This window comes from Equus asinus, chromosome 7, assembly GCF_041296235.1.
Source record: "Equus asinus isolate D_3611 breed Donkey chromosome 7, EquAss-T2T_v2, whole genome shotgun sequence".
NCBI classification, from domain to species: domain Eukaryota; kingdom Metazoa; phylum Chordata; class Mammalia; order Perissodactyla; family Equidae; genus Equus; species Equus asinus.
Genome location: NC_091796.1, coordinates 73309799 through 73327686, shown reverse-complemented (window position 1 = coordinate 73327686; position 17888 = coordinate 73309799). Strand labels below are relative to the sequence as shown.

General features: G+C 41.0%; 1 protein-coding gene and 1 non-coding gene across 5 annotated transcripts in view; both read left to right on the top strand.

The window, feature by feature from the left end:
* The first annotated feature begins 3191 nt into the window (after positions 1 to 3191).
* PPP2R5E (protein phosphatase 2 regulatory subunit B'epsilon) overlaps positions 3192 to 17888 on the top strand; it is a 146431-nt gene continuing 131734 nt past the window's right edge. For 2 of the 4 annotated variants that reach the window (XM_014853692.3, XM_070513733.1), the window contains exons 1-2: positions 3344 to 3946; positions 6354 to 6514. In XM_014853692.3, coding sequence (XP_014709178.1) covers positions 6358 to 6514 — 157 coding nt within the window. In that variant the 5' untranslated portion in view covers positions 3344 to 3946; positions 6354 to 6357. Of the gene's footprint in view, positions 3947 to 6350; positions 6515 to 17888 lie in introns of all 4 variants that reach the window. The other 2 variants (XM_014853691.3, XM_070513732.1) reach the window with 2 other exon arrangements.
* LOC123287531 (U7 small nuclear RNA) lies at positions 14766 to 14827 on the top strand. Its single transcript, XR_006530850.1, has one exon. It is a non-coding gene; the product is annotated as a U7 small nuclear RNA (small nuclear RNA).

Genomic DNA, 17888 nt, shown 5'->3' with positions numbered 1-17888 from the left:
TGAGGATGATGTCTTATTAGCATAGGTCTTTTCCTCCTCTATTGGTAATTGGTTTGATGATGCTTCTGCTTATTTTCTTAGCCCTTCTCCTTTCACCAGTCAGGCACCATTCGATAGTCTATGTCTTGTAGTCTGATCACATGGCCAGCCTGCCAGTAGATTCATAATAAGCGCACTCTTGATACCTGGGAAGTGAATGCTATCAGTGCTGTCCATTGATAGCAACGGACAGTGTTTTGTCACTAAAATGGCTTCCCAGAAGGCTATAATGTATTTCTTTTCGTATTATCTAGAGTAGTGGTCTCTGAAATTTTTGATTATTCATTCCCATCAGTATACTTTTTAGGAGCAATTCTTAACCAAATATGTGTATATTTATTTATAAAGCTTATACACAAGCTACCATGATAAGCTTATAACAATCACAATACATACCTAGGGTGAAGTTCATAGTCAATGACAGTGGATATAAATCCACATTCAAATAATCTTCTTGATTAAATTGATTATTTTTTAGGCAAAATTTAGTTGATTAGATTATGTTAACTTTGAAATGTTGCTGTCAAAGTTCTGATACCACGAGAAGCATCAGTTCAGTCATTTGCTTGTTTTCCTGTGGTTTCTTTGCAAAGGACTCTGGCAAAGTCACTTGTCCCTTTTCTATGAGTTAGTTTAATTAAACCTAGATAATATAATCAGTAAATCCACTTAATTGAACCCAGCAATTGCAATAAGTCACTACATGTTGATAGGACTGGCACCACTGCCAACTCCTGGAAATATGTAACTCCCACTTTTCCTTGAGGACATCTCCTATGCTGTTCTAGGCCAAGGGATCATTCCATGTTCTGAGTGCAGGATCACTCATTCCGTATATAAATTATTAGTTGACCTTAATGCCTTTCTTTTTTGATTAGAATTAAGCATAAATAGATGTCCTCAAATTTTCTTCTCTTACGTCCCAACTGGGTTGCCTTGCACTATTCCTGGAATATAAATACCCTTGGGATGCATGGAGGTCCTATAGAAACTATTGGTCCCAGGAATAATTTCTCACAAAGGCAAGGATGTTTCCATTTAAGAAGACCTGCTCATTTCAGTTACTCAGCCATTTTATAGAAAGTGAAATAGTTTTGAAATGAATTGTCCTTATAGAGATGCATAATTTGCAAGCAAAATCCCCACTCTACAAAATGTGAAATGTTCTAAGCAACAGCTGTGAGCATTTCAAATGTGCACTACTCTTTAACGGTTCAACTGTTGCCAAGGGAAATTGAGTTGGCTTTAAAATCTTCCTTGGTTTTAATTCTGCATTTACTGTCAATTAAGATTGAGCAAACAATTTCTGCACGGCTGGGGCACTGAACTTTTCATGAAGACTGGTATGGGAAATTGAGATGTGTAAATGTGGTTCTTTTTTTCTTGCTGGGAAAAATTCACCCCGAGCTAACATCTGTTGCCAGTCTTCCTCTCTCTTGTTTTCTCCCTCCCCAAAGCCCCAGTACATAGTTGTATGTTCTAGTTGTAGGTCCTTCTAGTGATTCTATGTGAGCCACCACCACAGCACGGCTACTGACAGACGTGTGGCATGGTTCCCAACTGGGGAACCTAACCCAGGCTGCTGACGAAGCAGAGTGTGCCAAACTTTAACCAGTAGGCCATCAGAGCTGCACCATAAGTTTCTTGAAGGTAGGAAATAGATGGGTATTCTAGCCAGTTTTACAGGTGATAAACTTTTCAGAGCAAAAATGGGTACTATCTGTACAGTGGCCAATCATCTTGAGTCAGTAGGGGGAGCCTGCTACCATCTAAGAAAGCCACCTTTTCCTGTTTTCCATTTCAGTTCAAAACAAGAATATTTTTTTATCTTTCATGACATCAAAAAATTTTTTTCCATTTAAGAACCATTTCTGGTAGTGCACACAGAAATTTGCAATACTTGAGTGTTACCACAAACAGGAAAAATGCAATGCATTTTTTTGTTGTCGCTTGTACATATGGTAATTAGCTTTATTTATATATAGTTCTATTTCCTAACTGTATAGAAAACATGATATAATGCTGATGGCAAAAACTAGGCCACAGAATGACATACATAATATTAAAAAACAAAACGTTAGAGGGAAGTGCACCAAAATACTAACAGTGACTCTCTTTGAGTTAAGGGATTATGAATGTTAATTTTTTGTCTTTTTTGTTTCATTTTCCAAGTTTTGAACAATTGGTATTCTTGACTTTTGTAGTTAGCATTAAGAATTTCTTTCCTCCTTTTTTTCCCCCTTCAAAAGGACCACCACTGTTCTAGGCCAAGTAGCGTGCTTTCAAACAGAGCAACAGTCCAGGAATATTCTCTGGAAATGCACCATTTGGACTAGTGCTCACCAAGGACGCAAACACACCTCTAAATATTTGATCAATTCTAGCTACAGTTAAGTGAGGTCTTTTCCATAAACTCTTTCGTATCCAACTTGCAAATTAAAAGCTGCCAAGCTCGCAGTTCGGAGTTGGGCCTCCCTGAGCTCCGTGGAGAGGAGAGCGGATGCGGTTGATCTCAATAGCTGATTGAGCAGCGCAGACAGCGTTCCCACCCGCATTAGCCACACTGAGCTGGCCTCAGCCAAGGCTTGCAGGAGCTTCAGGGAGCTGATACTCAAAACAGAGGTTGAGGGAAACGGAGACGAGGTGACAGAGAATTCGAAGCGACACCCAGCCCTTGGCCGGGCCCCAAGGGTTCAGATTTCGGTGCCAGGCCTCCACGAGGTTGAGCGGAGAGCGGCTGCTGGGCTTGCACAGCGGGCTGCAGAGCCCGTCTGCACACGCAGTGGCGCCCGGGTGCGGGCGGGGGCGCTGGTTCCGGACCTGAGCTCGACTCCTCCGGTCCAGAAGGGCCGCCCTAGCAGCCGAACGGAGCGGCATCAGGGCCCAGGGGGCGCCCCCACCCCTAGCCGACCCTTGCCCTTGCAATCCTCTAGCTGAAGACGACCGACGCCCAGAGAATCCGCACTGCGCGGGAACCCAGCCCAACGATCTGCCAGTGGCACACATTTCGGATTTCAAGAGCTCCTCTCAGGCCTGCCGGTTCCGGCGGCTCTCCTCTCTAGCCCACCTAGGCGCCCGGCGGAAGCGGCAGTATCGCGGCCAGAGAGCGCGGCTGCATCCGGGTCCCTCTCGCCTCAGCCCAATCCTCGGCCTCCTCTCTTCCCACCCTCCTGTTTCTCCGCCCCCCCGCCGCCAATCCCTGATCGGCTCTCAGCCGAACATGCTGGCATGGGAGTGAAGGCGGGCACCGGCCAATGAGGCCTCGCTTCCCGTTTGAAGCCGCCAGTGAGTGGGCGCCGGGGGCGGGCGCTGCTGGCCAGAAGGTTCGGTTGCGCGTGTGCCATGGACTCAGCCGCCCGGTGATATTGACAATAGGAGAGAGAAAGGGGCATTGACGGAAACCCACCGCGGGTACCGAACGGCGGCTCTGGCAGCGGCGGTTTCAGCTCCAGCGGCTCCTCCTCCTTCTCCTTCCTTCTCCTCCTGCTGCCGCTGCAGATCCAGTCTTCCTCCCTCCCTTCCCCCCCTCCCCACGTCGTCGCCGTCGCCGCCGGGTCCGGGGCTACGAGCAGAGGCGCCGCCCGCCGGGAATGTGAGCGAGGAGCCACCGGCGGAGCCGCAGCGGGGTCGGTGCCGATTTGATGGGACGGGCCCGCGGGGGAGGATCGTGAGGACGCCGCCGCCGCAGCGCTGAGGTTCAGGTCCGGCCGTGAGGCCTAGAGGCGCCGCCGCCGCGGAACCGGAGGGACGCCGCGCCGGACAGCCGTCGCCCCGGGCTCCCTACCGCTGTCCGGACCTCCCCCCGCACGTCCCAGTCCCGCCACCCGCCCCCGCTGCGGCCCTGTCTCTGGCCTCCCGCCCCTCGAAACCACAGATCATCTTCGGATTTTTCCCCAGAAGCTTCAAGGTAACTTCGTCCCTCCAGCACCACGGCTCGCCCGCTTCCCTCCTCCTCCCCATTCTCCTGGGGAACCTGCAGGGCACCGGCCCTGGGAAGGCCTGGCCCGGGCAGGCGAGGGGTGCGGTGGGGTGGGGTGCAGGAGAGGGAGCGCCCGTCCCACTTGTCTGATTCACCTGCAAATGCTTCTGATGATGCCTCTCGTTCACTCTGTCCCCCTCCCCCCTTTTTCTCCACCTTCCAGCATTGGAGGTCTATTCTTGTCCCCCTTTATCCACTGACGGGGGCGGGGGAAAAAGGGGGATTGGTGTAGTGAGGAGGATTCTTTAGCGGCTTATCTTCTCCAGGGCTTGGGGTGGGGGCTGGGGTGGAGGCAAAGGGAGTATCTGAGCATCCCTACAGACAAACCGCTTCCCTGCCTTTCTCCTCCACCCCAGTACCCTCTTTGGATTATCCTGAGCCTTGGAAATGCCCCGTGCCCGCTGCTCAGAGGATGATAAAGCTTCGGGCGCCCTGGTTCAGGGCGAAACCTGTTTCCCCGGGCTTTGCACGGACCCGCTGCTCCTGCACGTTCAGTTCTGCAGCGCTTTGGGGTTGAGATCCTTGACGTTTGTTCTGGGCCGCGGGCATAAGGGGCAAATGATTTTTTTTTTAAAAGTTAGTACCGATAAATCATCTTTAGAAATGGGAGATGGGGAATAAAGAAGAGACAGAAAGTGTGATGGAGGAATAGGACTTACTGAAATCTTGTGTTGTTAGGGTTAAATGAAATCTGAATAATTCACATACCAAATTGGAAAAGCAGCCCCTAAATTTACAACATACAAATGTGATGTGGAGCTGCTTGCTGATGCAGCCTTATGAAAAATTTTAAGTGATCTTACTTCTTCTATAGCTATTCATAGTTTGCAATTTCATTTTGAATCTGTCACATTTTAAGGCTAAATTAGGTATATTTCTAAAAACTTTTTTTCAAAAAAAGAAGCAAGGAAGACTTCAAAATTCCAAACCTCAACATCATGTGGTGTTGTTTGTTTTTTGTTTATGTTTTTTGTTATTTTTACTTTGTTAGAATTCAGGTAATCCAGGTAACTTTTTGTTCTTACACGTTCAGAAAGAAACTCTTACTCTTTTATTTAGAGATTGAAAAACACTTGTCTTATGTATTGGAATGACAGGTGAGTAATTGCATTTCAGCGTTTCCCCCATATGCATTATTTCTATTTGAGTCTGCCATTAATCTTGCCTGGAGCCTCAATGCCATGGAAATGATGGCATCTGTTTAAATTGGTGAATGAATTTGACTTAGTGCTTCTTACTTTTAGGAAGTAGCCTTCATTTCAATAATTTGAGAGGGTTAAAAAAATCCAAAAGAACTGTTCAGTTCCATCAGTTTGATGGAATGAAAGTTAATTTTTGATGATGAACTTCAAGGGAACTCAACTTGGTTGTCTAAGTAGGCTGTGAATTTATGTTTTCATTTCAACTTTGGTGCACGATTTCATCACAGTTTTGTTTATTAAAGATTTAATAACTTAAGATGGCTCCATTCAAAAAGGAGACTTCTTTGAAATGATTTTAATTATGCCTTTTATGTGTTCTGTTTAAAGTAATCTACCCTGTCCTCATTTGCGGTGTGGTGTGGTTTATCATAACTAACACAGCCCATTGCATTAAAAGTCATGTCTAGATAGTTTCAGTAATTGTAGATTTCACCTTGCTGTGATACACTGGTATAGATTCTTGAAGTACAGTAAGGGTTTCAACTCCAGAGCCATTCATAATATCAAATATCTTGGGAAAATGTATCAATGGAACTTTTCCAGCAGCAGGATAGCTCCAAAATTACTTTAGGAATCTCAAGTTGAGAAGAGCTTTGCAGTTAGAAAATAAGTAGATGGCTTAAAAGAGTTCTTCAAGTCTAAATGAGCATCTTTAATGCTTCTCATAGCAAGAGCAGTACAATACATTAGAATTACAATATTGCTTATATGGTAGTTATATTCTATTTTTCACCAAATTTTTGTGTTTTCCCATTGAACATATGATTTTTTTTTCTTTCTTTCTTTCTTATTTTTTGATGAGGAAGATTGACCCTGGGCTAACATCTGTGCCAACCTTCCCCTATTTTGTATGTGTGATCCACCACAGCATGGCTTGATGAGTGGTGTGTAGGTCTGTGCCTGGGGTTCCGAACCTGTGAACCCTGGGCTGCCGAAGCAGAGCGCGCAAACTTAGCAGCTCCACCACCAGGCTGGCCCTAAGATGTGGCTTTTCTTGACTGACTTTTATTTGCTTTCTTTATCACATATTCCGTCTTCATGAATGTTGTATATAGGAAATTTAGAATTTGTGTAACTCACACGTATGCTTCCAGCTGGGGACTGTGTTTATGATACCTCTTTCTCTTCAGTAGGGATATGTCCTCAGCACCAACTACTCCTCCATCAGTGGATAAAGTAGACGGATTTTCTCGGAAGTCCGTCAGAAAAGCCAGACAGAAGAGGTCACAAAGTTCCTCACAGTTTAGGTCTCAAGGCAAGCCTATTGAGTTAACACCTCTGCCGCTGCTAAAAGGTAAGGCTCGTAACCAGGTGATAGATTCCTTTTCAGTTGATCTTTTTATATCTCTATATAAGTTCCTTTTTGTAGAGTTTCCTATTTGTTAAAATTCTGTATTGCAAATTGAAAGGATGGGAGATTTCAGACATGTTGATGTTAGAGGTGTGTGACCAGATACACCCACTTTTCCTTTTTAAAGGGCTCAGTTTAATATAAGTTGCTGTGGACGAATGAAGAGAAACTTAGTATCAAGAGAATCTCTCACACTGAATGCTAGAGAAACTTTAAGATGTGTGGGTCTGTTTTTCATTATTCCTCCTGTTGTCGTTTCGATATATACTTTGTATGCAACAACCACCACAAATTGTACAGTCTTAGTCACAGGAAGTAGAGCTAGTCGAAGCGATGGTACCATTAACTTACATATGGAAAATGATGTTTGAAAGAATTCATTTTTAAAAATCAAGAAAAAATAGTGAGTTAGTAATTGATTACATGCATCCTTGTTTTCAGATAGTACAAATAGAAAACATATATGATTATACTTGTTTAATACTACTCTTCTCTTTCCTTTGGACTGAATTAAGGACAAGGTCTTAATATAAGAACTTTTTTCTAAATTAGACCTTTCAACTTTGTTTGGGTATGTAGATACTTTTTGTTCCTTTTAATTTTCATCTATTTTGCTCTATGAACAGGCATTTTTTGAAATGTATCGGATCATAGCATTTGTAGCATGGAAACTGTGAGGGTAGATTTTTGTCTGCTGAATACTTTAGAGTAAGGAGAATGGGGGCTTGAACAACACAGTGCACTTTAGTGGCTCAGAGGAAATTGGAAAACCTGGTTTACTAGTTCGTTAATGAACATTTCTTTCTGTGACAGTTTATGAAATAAAAAGACATAAGAAAAACTGGAGCTTGACTAGAAAAGATCCTCAAAATTTAACCTAGGATATTTCAAGCTTTTATTTATCCCATGTGAACTTTTTTTGTTTTAGGGGAGAGAGATTCATAAATGAGATTCCAATGTTTATACTTGAAATTAGTGGAAACTAAGTGAATACTGATTACTGTAAGGATGGTATATCTACTGGTTAGTAAAGATTAGCTCTTATGATTTGGGGGGAGAAAATTTTGGCTAAAGCTATTTTTCTGGTAAAAATGAAAATAGTCTTTATGAGGCTTTGAAAGAATAATGAAGGAAAAACTCTAGGGATAAAACTAACCATGCTTGAAATACAAAGTTGGGAGGCATATTGAGTTTTTTAGTAATTTATTTAATCTGAACTAGACATATAATAGCTATTAGCATCTATATCTGGCAAAGGACTTTATTCTGAGTAAGCAGATTAAACTTTTTTAGAGTTAGAAAGAATTTTAAACTTTTTTGTTATATTAATTTCTTGGTGCTCATGGTAAACATTTAAATTAGAACTTAACTGACCACTCATCGCCAGGGTATTGGTTTTGTGGGTAGTAAAAGAGGCATGCATGAGAAGAATTTGGCACATGTTTTAATATTTTGTTTTTCCTTATCTCATTTTTTTATTGTGATAAAATATACATAACAGAAAATTGACCATTTTAACCATTTTTAAGTGTGCATTAAGTGTAGCATTAAGTACATTCACAGTGTTGTGCATCCATTACCACCACCCATCTCCAGAACTTTTTAATCTTCCCCAGCTGAAACTCTCTTCGTTAAACACCAATTCCCCATTGCCCCCTACCACAGCCCCTTGACAGCTACCCTTCTACTTGCCGTCTCTGTGAATTTGACTGCTCTAGGTACTGCATATAAGTGGAATCTTACAATATTTGCCCTTTTGTGACTTGCATATTTCACTTAGCATGATGTCCTCAAGGTTCATCTATGTTGTAGCATGTGTCAGAATTTCTTTCCTTTTTTTAGGTTGAATAATATTCTGCTGTATGTATGTATCACATACTGTTTGTCTGTCAATGGGCACTTGAGTCGCTTCTACCTTTTGATTATTGTGAATAATGGTGCTGTGAACATAGGTGTACAAATTATATGTTCAAGTCCCTGCTTTCACTTCTTTTGGGTGTATACCCAGCAGTGGATTTGCTGGATCATATGTTTAATTTTTTGAAGAATTGCCATACTGTTTGCCACAGCAGCAGCACCATTTTTTACGTTCCTGCCAGCAGTGCACAGGGGTTCCAGTTTTTCCCCATCTTCACCAGCACTTGTTCTTTTCTGTTTTTTTGGTAATAGCCATCATCATAATGTATGTGAAGTGGTATTTCATTGTAGTTTTGATTTGCATTTCCCTAATGATTAGTGATGTTGAGCATCTTTTCACATGCTTATTGGCCATTTGTATATCCTTTTCTCATTTTTTAGTGAAGTGTGGTAGTATTGAAAAATTTCCAAGAATTCTGGTCTCCAAGAATACGATATTTGTGAACTTGTGTATTTTGCCAGCATGGGAGAATTGGAGAGCAACAGGACCATATAATACTACATATATACACAAGCTTAATTCCAGACGGACTAAAGTGATTCTTGTGTAGTAAGCACGTTCTGGAAAAATATTCTGCAAAGTATTCCATAAATTAGGTTTCTAAATCTGTAGAATAACAAAGAAGTACAATCAGTTATAAACTTCAGAAGTGTGTATTTGCTCTTGATTTTTCTAGTGAATGGGAAGAGTTTGTTGAATGACACCTGTTTTCCTTATAATGGGTTGACTTTTAGTTGTATGTTGCCTCTCACCAACTTTAGGAAGTAATTTATGGAATGTGAAGAACATACAGGAGCAAGTTCTTGTTTTTCTTTTTGTCATTTCCTTGGGAGAAACCAGAATCAATTATATATACATGATAATGGATATTGATTGAACTTCTGTAGTATTTCTTTGACTAAATGGGAAGGTTTGAGTTAATTTTATTTGGGGGGTACAATATAAATTGTAGTTGAATTTTGTGGGTTGCTTTAAAGAATAAAGTAAAAGATCTGTCCTCAAGATCTTTAATTTTAGAGGAGTTTGAAAATGGAAATTGTATAACCTTCGTGATTATGTAACTCCTCTTTTTAATCTGGAAGTAGGTATTCATTAATGATCACTTATTTTCTGTGTGTGCACGATCAAAATGTTTATTATATGCATCGTCATATTTGACTGACTTATAAGTAATACTTAGCATTTTAAAAGTGTCTTCACTTGCAGAACTGTAATAAAGTGAAAGGAAAATTTCATCTATTTTGACCTTTTTCTAATAGGTGGGGTTTTGAGATTTGTACCAATGTTATTTTCTGTAGAAAGCAACACCAGCGGGTAGTTCTGTGTAAATATACGGTGAGTGACCTGGCTTTTCCTCAGCTGTGTATGTATATGAAATTGCAGGATAAACCTTGAAATATAGACGTTGAAATCTTCTCCATCTTTATATACTTCTGAAAATGTTTTCAAAGAGTCCTAAAGTTTTTGAGCTTAAAAGACTCGTACTCGTTTTACTGATGAACAAAATCCAGTAGAGGTTTAGCGCCTTCTGTGCTTGGTCACAAGCTAAAGACGTGGGTGCTTGCCTTGTGCCCACACAGCGGGACACGAGCCGACTGCGGCAGTGATGTGGGTGAGGCCCGAATCAGGACCATCGAACTAAACACTTAGGCAAATAGACACACATTTATTATAATACTAATAATACTACTAATAGTGAGTGGTGGTGGTAGTAGTAGTAGTAGTGTAGTAGTGGTAGTAGTGGTGGTAGTAGTGGTGGTAGTGGTAGTAGTAGTGGTGTAGTAGTGGTAGTAGTGATAGTAGTTGTGGTGTAGTAGTGGTAGTAATGGTGTCTGGTTAGGTGGTTTATGTTCTCTCCGCACCCCACCCTCCTGTGCCATATTTCCTTCTTTCTTTAACTTTAAAAGATTCTATACGTTTAGGTTTCAGTGATATGTTTTTGAAAATGACCAGCTGTTTGAAGATGGGATTATAGTGAAAGTGGCATCATTATCTTTAGCCTCACAATTCCTTACATATTTCTGAGGCATTTTGCCGATAGTGTAGACATTCGGTACTAAACAGTCCCTAGACTCTGGTGACTGGAGGTACCTGCCATTCAGCAGAAAGACACTGCCTCGTGGTGTTGAAACCTTTAGATCAGTAACATTGTGTTTCTATCACATGCCTTCTCTAAGGAAAACATTTGTTTTTTAAGCTCTAGGCTTATGATTCAACTTACATTTTTATTTTTTAGGATGACAGTGTGTGAGAACTTTAAAAATTCCAATTTAAAACTAGTTTTTGTGCTTTTCTAATTACCGGATGGGATAATTCTTCTCTTTCATCTATATCCGTTTTGTGTAGTGTAAAGAAGAAATATACAGATATAATTGCCAATTTTTATAATGGCCTAGTGCTCTAAAGTGTGTTTCTAATGATGCTAGTCTCTTAAGGAATGATCTTCTCTATTTTACTGCTTACCATCCTCCTTGTAGGTTGTGATGAAGTGTCGCGTGGGGCAAGTACATGGACTTTGTTGCCTGCAGGAGACCTAGCTCACTCACTAGCTGTGGTTCCCAGGGGCAAGTGAGCTAAGTTCAGAAGGCCTTGGTTTCCTTGTCTATCACATGAGGATGATAATAATAATCAATAGGTGTGGCAGTGCCACATTCAGTAAATACTGGCTATTGCTATTTAACTGGGATTTCAGAAGTTAGAATGTGAGTAATGTGGAATTATTCACTTTTATATTTTCTCAGCAAAAAGTTGAAATTGGAAATTTCTCTGAAAATTATGAAACAAGCCTAGTTTTGCAGTCATGAACCTTTTTCAACCAAAAATTCAAAGAAACAGTTTGCAAATGTATTGAGTTTAGTAGACTCTTCGACATCTTTATTTAAAGGAGATTTTCACCTACTGCATTGGTATCCTGCCACATTTTTTAGTGTAGTGCTTTTTATTTTTAACATTTGTTTTTTTTTTTTTTTTTAAAGATTTTATTTTTTTCCTTTTTCTCCCCAAAGCCCTCCGGTACATAGTTGTATATTTCGTTGTGGGTCCTTCTAGTTGTGGCACGTGGGACGCTGCCTCAGCGTGGTCTGATGAGCAGTGCCATGTTCGCGCCCAGGATTCGAACCAACGAAACACTGGGCCGCCTGCAGCGGAGCGCGAGAACTCAACCACTCGGCCACGGGGCCAGCCCCTTAACATTTGTTTTTTGAATAGCGAATGCAGTTATATTGTTTAAATTTCGAAAGATGTGAAAGGATGTATAGTGAAAAATCTTCCTCCCGACCCAGTTCCCCTAGTTCCCCTTCCTGGAAGCAACTGGTCAGAATCATCTTATATAGAAGATAGAGACATTCTTAAGTCCTTGATTGAACTTGAGATGCATTGAGCAGCCTGAAATTAAGTGTACATTTTGTATGTGTATGTTCATTTTTTAAATGGGAGAATTTTCATAGCGTTTTTCAGATTCTCTAAGGGGTGTCTGAATCAAAAAAAGTTAAGAACCATCGATCTAGTTTGTAGCTTAGATTCATGATGTATGTTCTTTAGACAACTAAATTGTAATCTGAGTGTGTGTGTGTAGTTTTATTTGTATTTATTTATTGTTTTTGTGGTTTTAAAAATTAATCATAAGCTTTGCTTTTGAACTGGAAGAACACCCCTAAGTTAATAGTTGTGAACATTCAGCTTCACAGCCTTTGAAACAATGTGGCAGTATTTTTCTTTATGGAAGGAAATTATAAGATCTTGCACAAAACCAAGTGTCAAGTTACAGCATTTTCATGTGTGAAAGATTATACTCAGTTGTAGTGAAGAGGTATTTCATTCACTTTTAGGCGGGAATATTTTTCCTTTATATAGCCTAATAGTTTGTCTCTATAGCAGAGAGAAAATTTCCATACAGAGTCTTATGTGGGCCAAAAGATGTTGAGAGTCTGCGTTCCTGATTTTTTTAATCATTTAAAGTAGGGTAGCCATGTGTATTCGTATCCCATCCCGTCTGAGTGTGATAATTCCTGCTTAGTTCTTCACCAAGGTTCACGGATTTCTGATTGGGGATAGGGTGTGTGCATCGTGGGTGGACTGCAGGCTTCTCAGAACCTCCTAAAATTATGTTATGTTTCTGTATATGTGGGTTTGGTTTTGTTTTTTGAGTTCATTGCTTTCATCGGATTCTCAAAGATTTAGCCCTGCCATTCCTGTTCTTTCCCCATGGTTAAGAGTGTTTGGCTTGGAGTGAGAGACTGGGAATGGTTATTGCTATTATTATTTTCTGAGTAGCATGTTAGCCGTGTGTGTGCACATATGTGTTGGACACTTCACGGTGAACACTGTCAGCTATAAACAGAAGTCATCATAGTGTGGGTCTCAGCAGGATGTCACCCAACCAGGGCGTACAAATGTCAAAGTGCCAGGTGAATCTTCTCATAAGGTGAGGTCCTTTCCTACCTAGAACTTTCTTCCTCTGACTTCGTATTATTCTTCAAGTTTCAGCTCAAATGGGCCCTTCTTAGGGACCATCCCTCATGACTTTTAAAAATAGCCTTCTTTGAAGTTCACTGTCACTCGTTTCTTGCGTTGTATTTATAATCTGAAACAGTTCTATCTTTGTTTGCCTGTATGTTATCTGTTTCTCCTCCTCCTTTAGAATGTAGTCTTCAGTGTAGAGACCTTGTTCTCTTATCTTTAGGGCCTCCATCAGTGTCTTGTACTTAGTAGGCTTTCAATAGATATTTGTTAGTAAATTAATGCACATTGTTAGTTAACCTCTAGGTTATTAGTAATAGTAGTATAGGCGCTTATTTTTTCTTTCTAAATATTAAAAATTTTTCCCCCCAAATCCAGACTATGCAAATTTTAACTTTAATTTACACAAAATTATAAGCTTGTTTAATGAAGATTTTATTTTTAAAGGATCAAATTGCTGAGTGTTCACTTAACATCTTGAGAGTAGCTTTGTGTTCTGGGAACTCTGCGCGTTTCCGGTTAGCAGGAGCCCTGTCCTGCGGAGGGGGGATGGAGTGGGTTTTGTGTGTGACATACTAAGAGGGATTCCTTTTACTTGGGGGATTCATCACTTTCGCTTTGCAGAAGTTAAGATGTTAAGTCAGTGAAATCCCTTTTTTCTGCTGTTTGGGGACTGAATCATGGGCTCTTCCGATCGTCAGATTTCTTTCTTTTTATAGTTGAAGAGAGGAGAGCATATCTGAATATTTTAATGGGCTTTCAGAGCAGGGTTTTTATGGTCAAATTTTCTCTTGTCTTTAAAACTTTTATAATAATGTTTTCTCTGAATTAGATTTTGCAGTGCTTGAAAAAGAACAGTAAAGTTTCTAGATATTTCAAATGTGCTAACTAAGGTAGTTCTTTGTTTTGTATGCAAATAATGACATCCTCTTTTACTACTTAAAAATACTTTTCTACCTTTTATGCTTGAAGATTTTATGAGAACAAATATGGGATCTTATTTTTATGTTACAGTAAAATTAAGCAATAACAAATGTATTAATTGAACAATATTATTATGGTTATTATATTATTACCTAATATACAACAGTATATACCTCATGTATATGACATATGTTACTTAAGGGAGGCAGGTGGCCTCCCTGCAGTAAGAGTGGAGGCCCTGGGGTCACACACACTTGTGTTTGAATTCTGGATTCACTCACATCTGTGTGACTGCTAAGCATTTTGGGTTTTTGTCTCCAAAATTGGACGAGTATTAGAACCCACCTCCCAGAGTCAGAGTAAGTGCCACAGAGCAGGTAAAGCATTTAGCTCAGTGCTGAGTATATTTAGGAGTTGAAGAATATTAACTCTTAATTATAGGAAAAAACTGTATAATGGAAAATGCTTACCAGTGTTTTTCAGTTGATTTTTATTCCTTTAATACATTACATGGATTATTTCCATTTAAGGAAGAAAAATATGGAGTATGTGGAGCTTTGAGAATTAAACTTTTAGAGCAAAAAGGAGAACTAGTTCCTAGAGAACAATCTCAGCCCTACTGTTTAGTTAACGTCAGTTGCAAACTGACTTCTCATTTCAGGTATAAGAGCTTCAAGTGGCTAAGTTAATTATTTTCAAGGGATATTTCATTTGTGGAGAGTTACCAGGTAAAATTATGGTTAGATAAACTTATTTTGGAAGTCGTCTACTAGGACAGGATCTCCATTTTTTGTAATTTACTCCAGTCTGTAAAAGTAACATACATATCTGTGTATACATTGTATACATGTGCAATTATACAAATATATAATGCACATTAAGAACATACACAGAGAGTGTTACAGCTCTTTTAGAATTTGTCTAGTAGGTCTTCCGGTTTTTTCCGGAAGGCCCCCGTAAAAAAAAAAAAAAAAAGAACATACACAGAGAAAGTTAAAAAGGGTGATACTGAAAAACAAAATGTCTAGACATTCTAATGCTTAATTTTTGTACCTCCTTTTGCCTTGCCCATGCTCCCAACGCATGCATTGGCCCTGAGCACATCTTTATTTTCAGATTTTGCTTCCAAGAGAGAACCTTCTCTTCAGGTTTTGAGCCGTGTTAGTTTTTGTAGCATTTTGTATCAAGGCAGAGAGAGGTGTGAAGAGTTGAATGAGAAAACTTTCTTTACCTTCTTGAGTTTTTGTCCAGGCTTTTTAATGTATTGCTCCTTAAAGAAGCAAAATCTGAATTGAGAATTTTGCCGGTTTGAGGAGTATCTAGATAGTTCTTGGTTGAGGTGTCTTATCTTACTGTCGATGGGTGGGTTTCAGAGGGCCCTTGACCCTCTTGAGATTCCAGGCAGTGTTTTGTGTCTCTGTGAGATTGCCATTTTTCTGGGCGGGGCATTTAGAGCCTTCATCAGGTTCTCAAAGTGGTGTCCGCACAGGCTAGGAACCACTGCCTTGGGTTGTGGGCGTCAGTTCCGTCACTCATAGCAGGGCGAGAAAATTTGTCATACATTCCCTTTCTGTAGAAGGGAGAGCTCATGGCAAGAGGTTTCTTCTGCATGTCTCTCCTGATTTTTAGTTCTTTTTGATACCAAACAGAGTTTTAAGAGGCATTTGACGGTAGAAGTTACTACATGACTCCAGTGTGGTGGTTTGGAAGTTTTTGATCAGTATCATTTGAAAAATTAAGCTAGGGAAATAGGACTACCAGTGGTAAAACTGAGCATGCCTATCAAAAAGGTTTTTTTCTGGAATAGCTATGGACCTGGAAGAAGTCAGGAGGAGAATCTTAGGTTATCTTTGCTCGTGAAGAAATAATTTAGCAACTAATGAAGGAGAAGAGAAGCGGCGTCTGTTGGTTTTGCTGTGTGCCAGGCGATGGACTACATGGTGTCATGTTGAAGCTTCTTAATAACACCAAGGGCAAAGGATGTTTGCTGTTAACTGACGGCCAAGTTACTCTCCCACTCCAGCAGAGAGAGCCGGGATTGGGACCCCAGGCGCAGCTGGTTCTGAAGCCAGCGTCTTCCCTGTCATGCGCGTTAGCAGTAGATGAATACAGGGGAGCGCTGGAGCTAATGGCCATCTTGCTCGTGGTGTGCTGGGATGATTTACTAAATCTTACTGCCTCTTGTAGGAACTCTGAAAACTGTGAGGAGACTGAAGTGATGAGAAAGAGAAGAGGGGGAGCCACCAGGCTGGCAGCAGCGCTCTGGGTGGTGATGGGGAGAGGCCTGGCCGAGCGGCACGCCTCGGACTCAGCTCCTCTTTGGGGCCAGGCCGTGCCTCCAGCAGCAGGCAGGAGGGGGAGCAGGCACCTCACGATGGTAGGGCGGGGCAAGATGCAGCTCTGGACTCCTGTGGGACTCAGATGCTGTCATAGTAAAGGCACGGCCGCCCTGGGGGAGTTAGGGTTTGGTAAAGTGGTGGTGTTCTGGCAGTGGTGTCCTTTCCCATTCGTCTTTCCAACTCGGGAACTCTCTTATTGTAGGAAAGCTTATTCAAGTCTGGGTGACAGTGTTAGCTTTGTGAGCTGAGGTCGGTTATTTATCCTCTTTGGAGCTTCAGTTCCCGCTTTTGTAAAGTGGGACTTGTGCTTCGCAAGGTGGTGGTGAGGAGTGAGATTCTGTGGGTGAGCTGCTTAACGTGTGGTCGGTTGCTTAATAAATATTCCTTTCCGTATCTTTCTGTCATTGGTCTTTCTCTCAGTCACTCCTGTGGACCTGTTTCAGATTACATACACAGTGTTGTGAGGCACAAGGTCTGGCAAGAGTTCATCCATTTGTGTAGGCACCATGGAAGACTTTCATCTTACGGTGATGTTACGTTTTAATTTAATTAATTCGTGGTTGCTCGTGCCTGGAACACTGTTAAAGTAAAATGTTAAAACATTAAAAAGAACATGGAGAAAATTGGGACTTGGCACCATTTCAGGAAAAGCACTGTTTTCTAAGAAGGAAGATATAGGCTTGGGAATTAGCCTTTGACTGAAGTGCCCCCAGGAGACAATGTGTGGAGACGGAAGGGATGCTCCTCTGCCATGCCTTATAAGGAAGCACAGTGAGGATCCAGGGAGTTCAGGCCCTACGCAGCTCTCTTCCATTAGCAGTTTGGACACCACAGCTTTTGCATGCCTTGCACATTGTGGACGTAGAACACTTTTCTTTTTGAATGAATGAGTATTTTGAAATCAGGGACATTTGTAGCAAAAATGAAGTTTCTTTTGAGGGTCAGAAGGCTACTTCAACCTTTGTTTCATGAAGTTAATTTTTCAGATACATAGCGATCCATCAAAAGGGCTGGTGTTTTTCCCTAATTTGTGAGCAAAAGTCAAAGGGACTTGAAAGCAGATTGATACAAGGGACTTTTCAAAAGTAAAAGGAAGGTACTCTAGTCTTCCCTGTCTTCTGTGCATCCATCTACATTTGCTTCTTCAACTCCGTCTGCAAGTGATATGACTGACTGGTGTTTCTAATGGTAGCCTGTTGTCTGGAGATAATGTTCATTTCCCTTTAAGAAAGCCTAAAGTTGTTTTAATCAAAAACAGTTAAGATGAAGTTCTAAAACTTACCTGCGATGTGGCTGGATCTAGGGGAGATCCATTTGTAAGGTTTCAGGTCTGAGAAACTTCGACATAAGCTTGGGCTGCTGAGAAAGCTTTGCACTTTACTACCTAGATTTAGTTATTCCTTAAAGATTTTTGCACAGAGCCATATTTTGTTGTATTTAGATTTCTATCTTAACATTGTAGAAGGAATTTCAATTAATGGTGGACTTGATTTAGGCTTTCTGGTTTGGTGGGATGTTCTAGAAATGGTGTATGCTTTAGACACACTTGGGCCTTGGAGTGGTAGACCTTGTACTCGCACTCCTGAATTATGGTGAGGCTTGAATGAAATAAATTGTGTGCAAATGTTTTTCAGCATTTGTATGTAGAAAGCAAACAGCTATGAAAGGAGTCTGCATA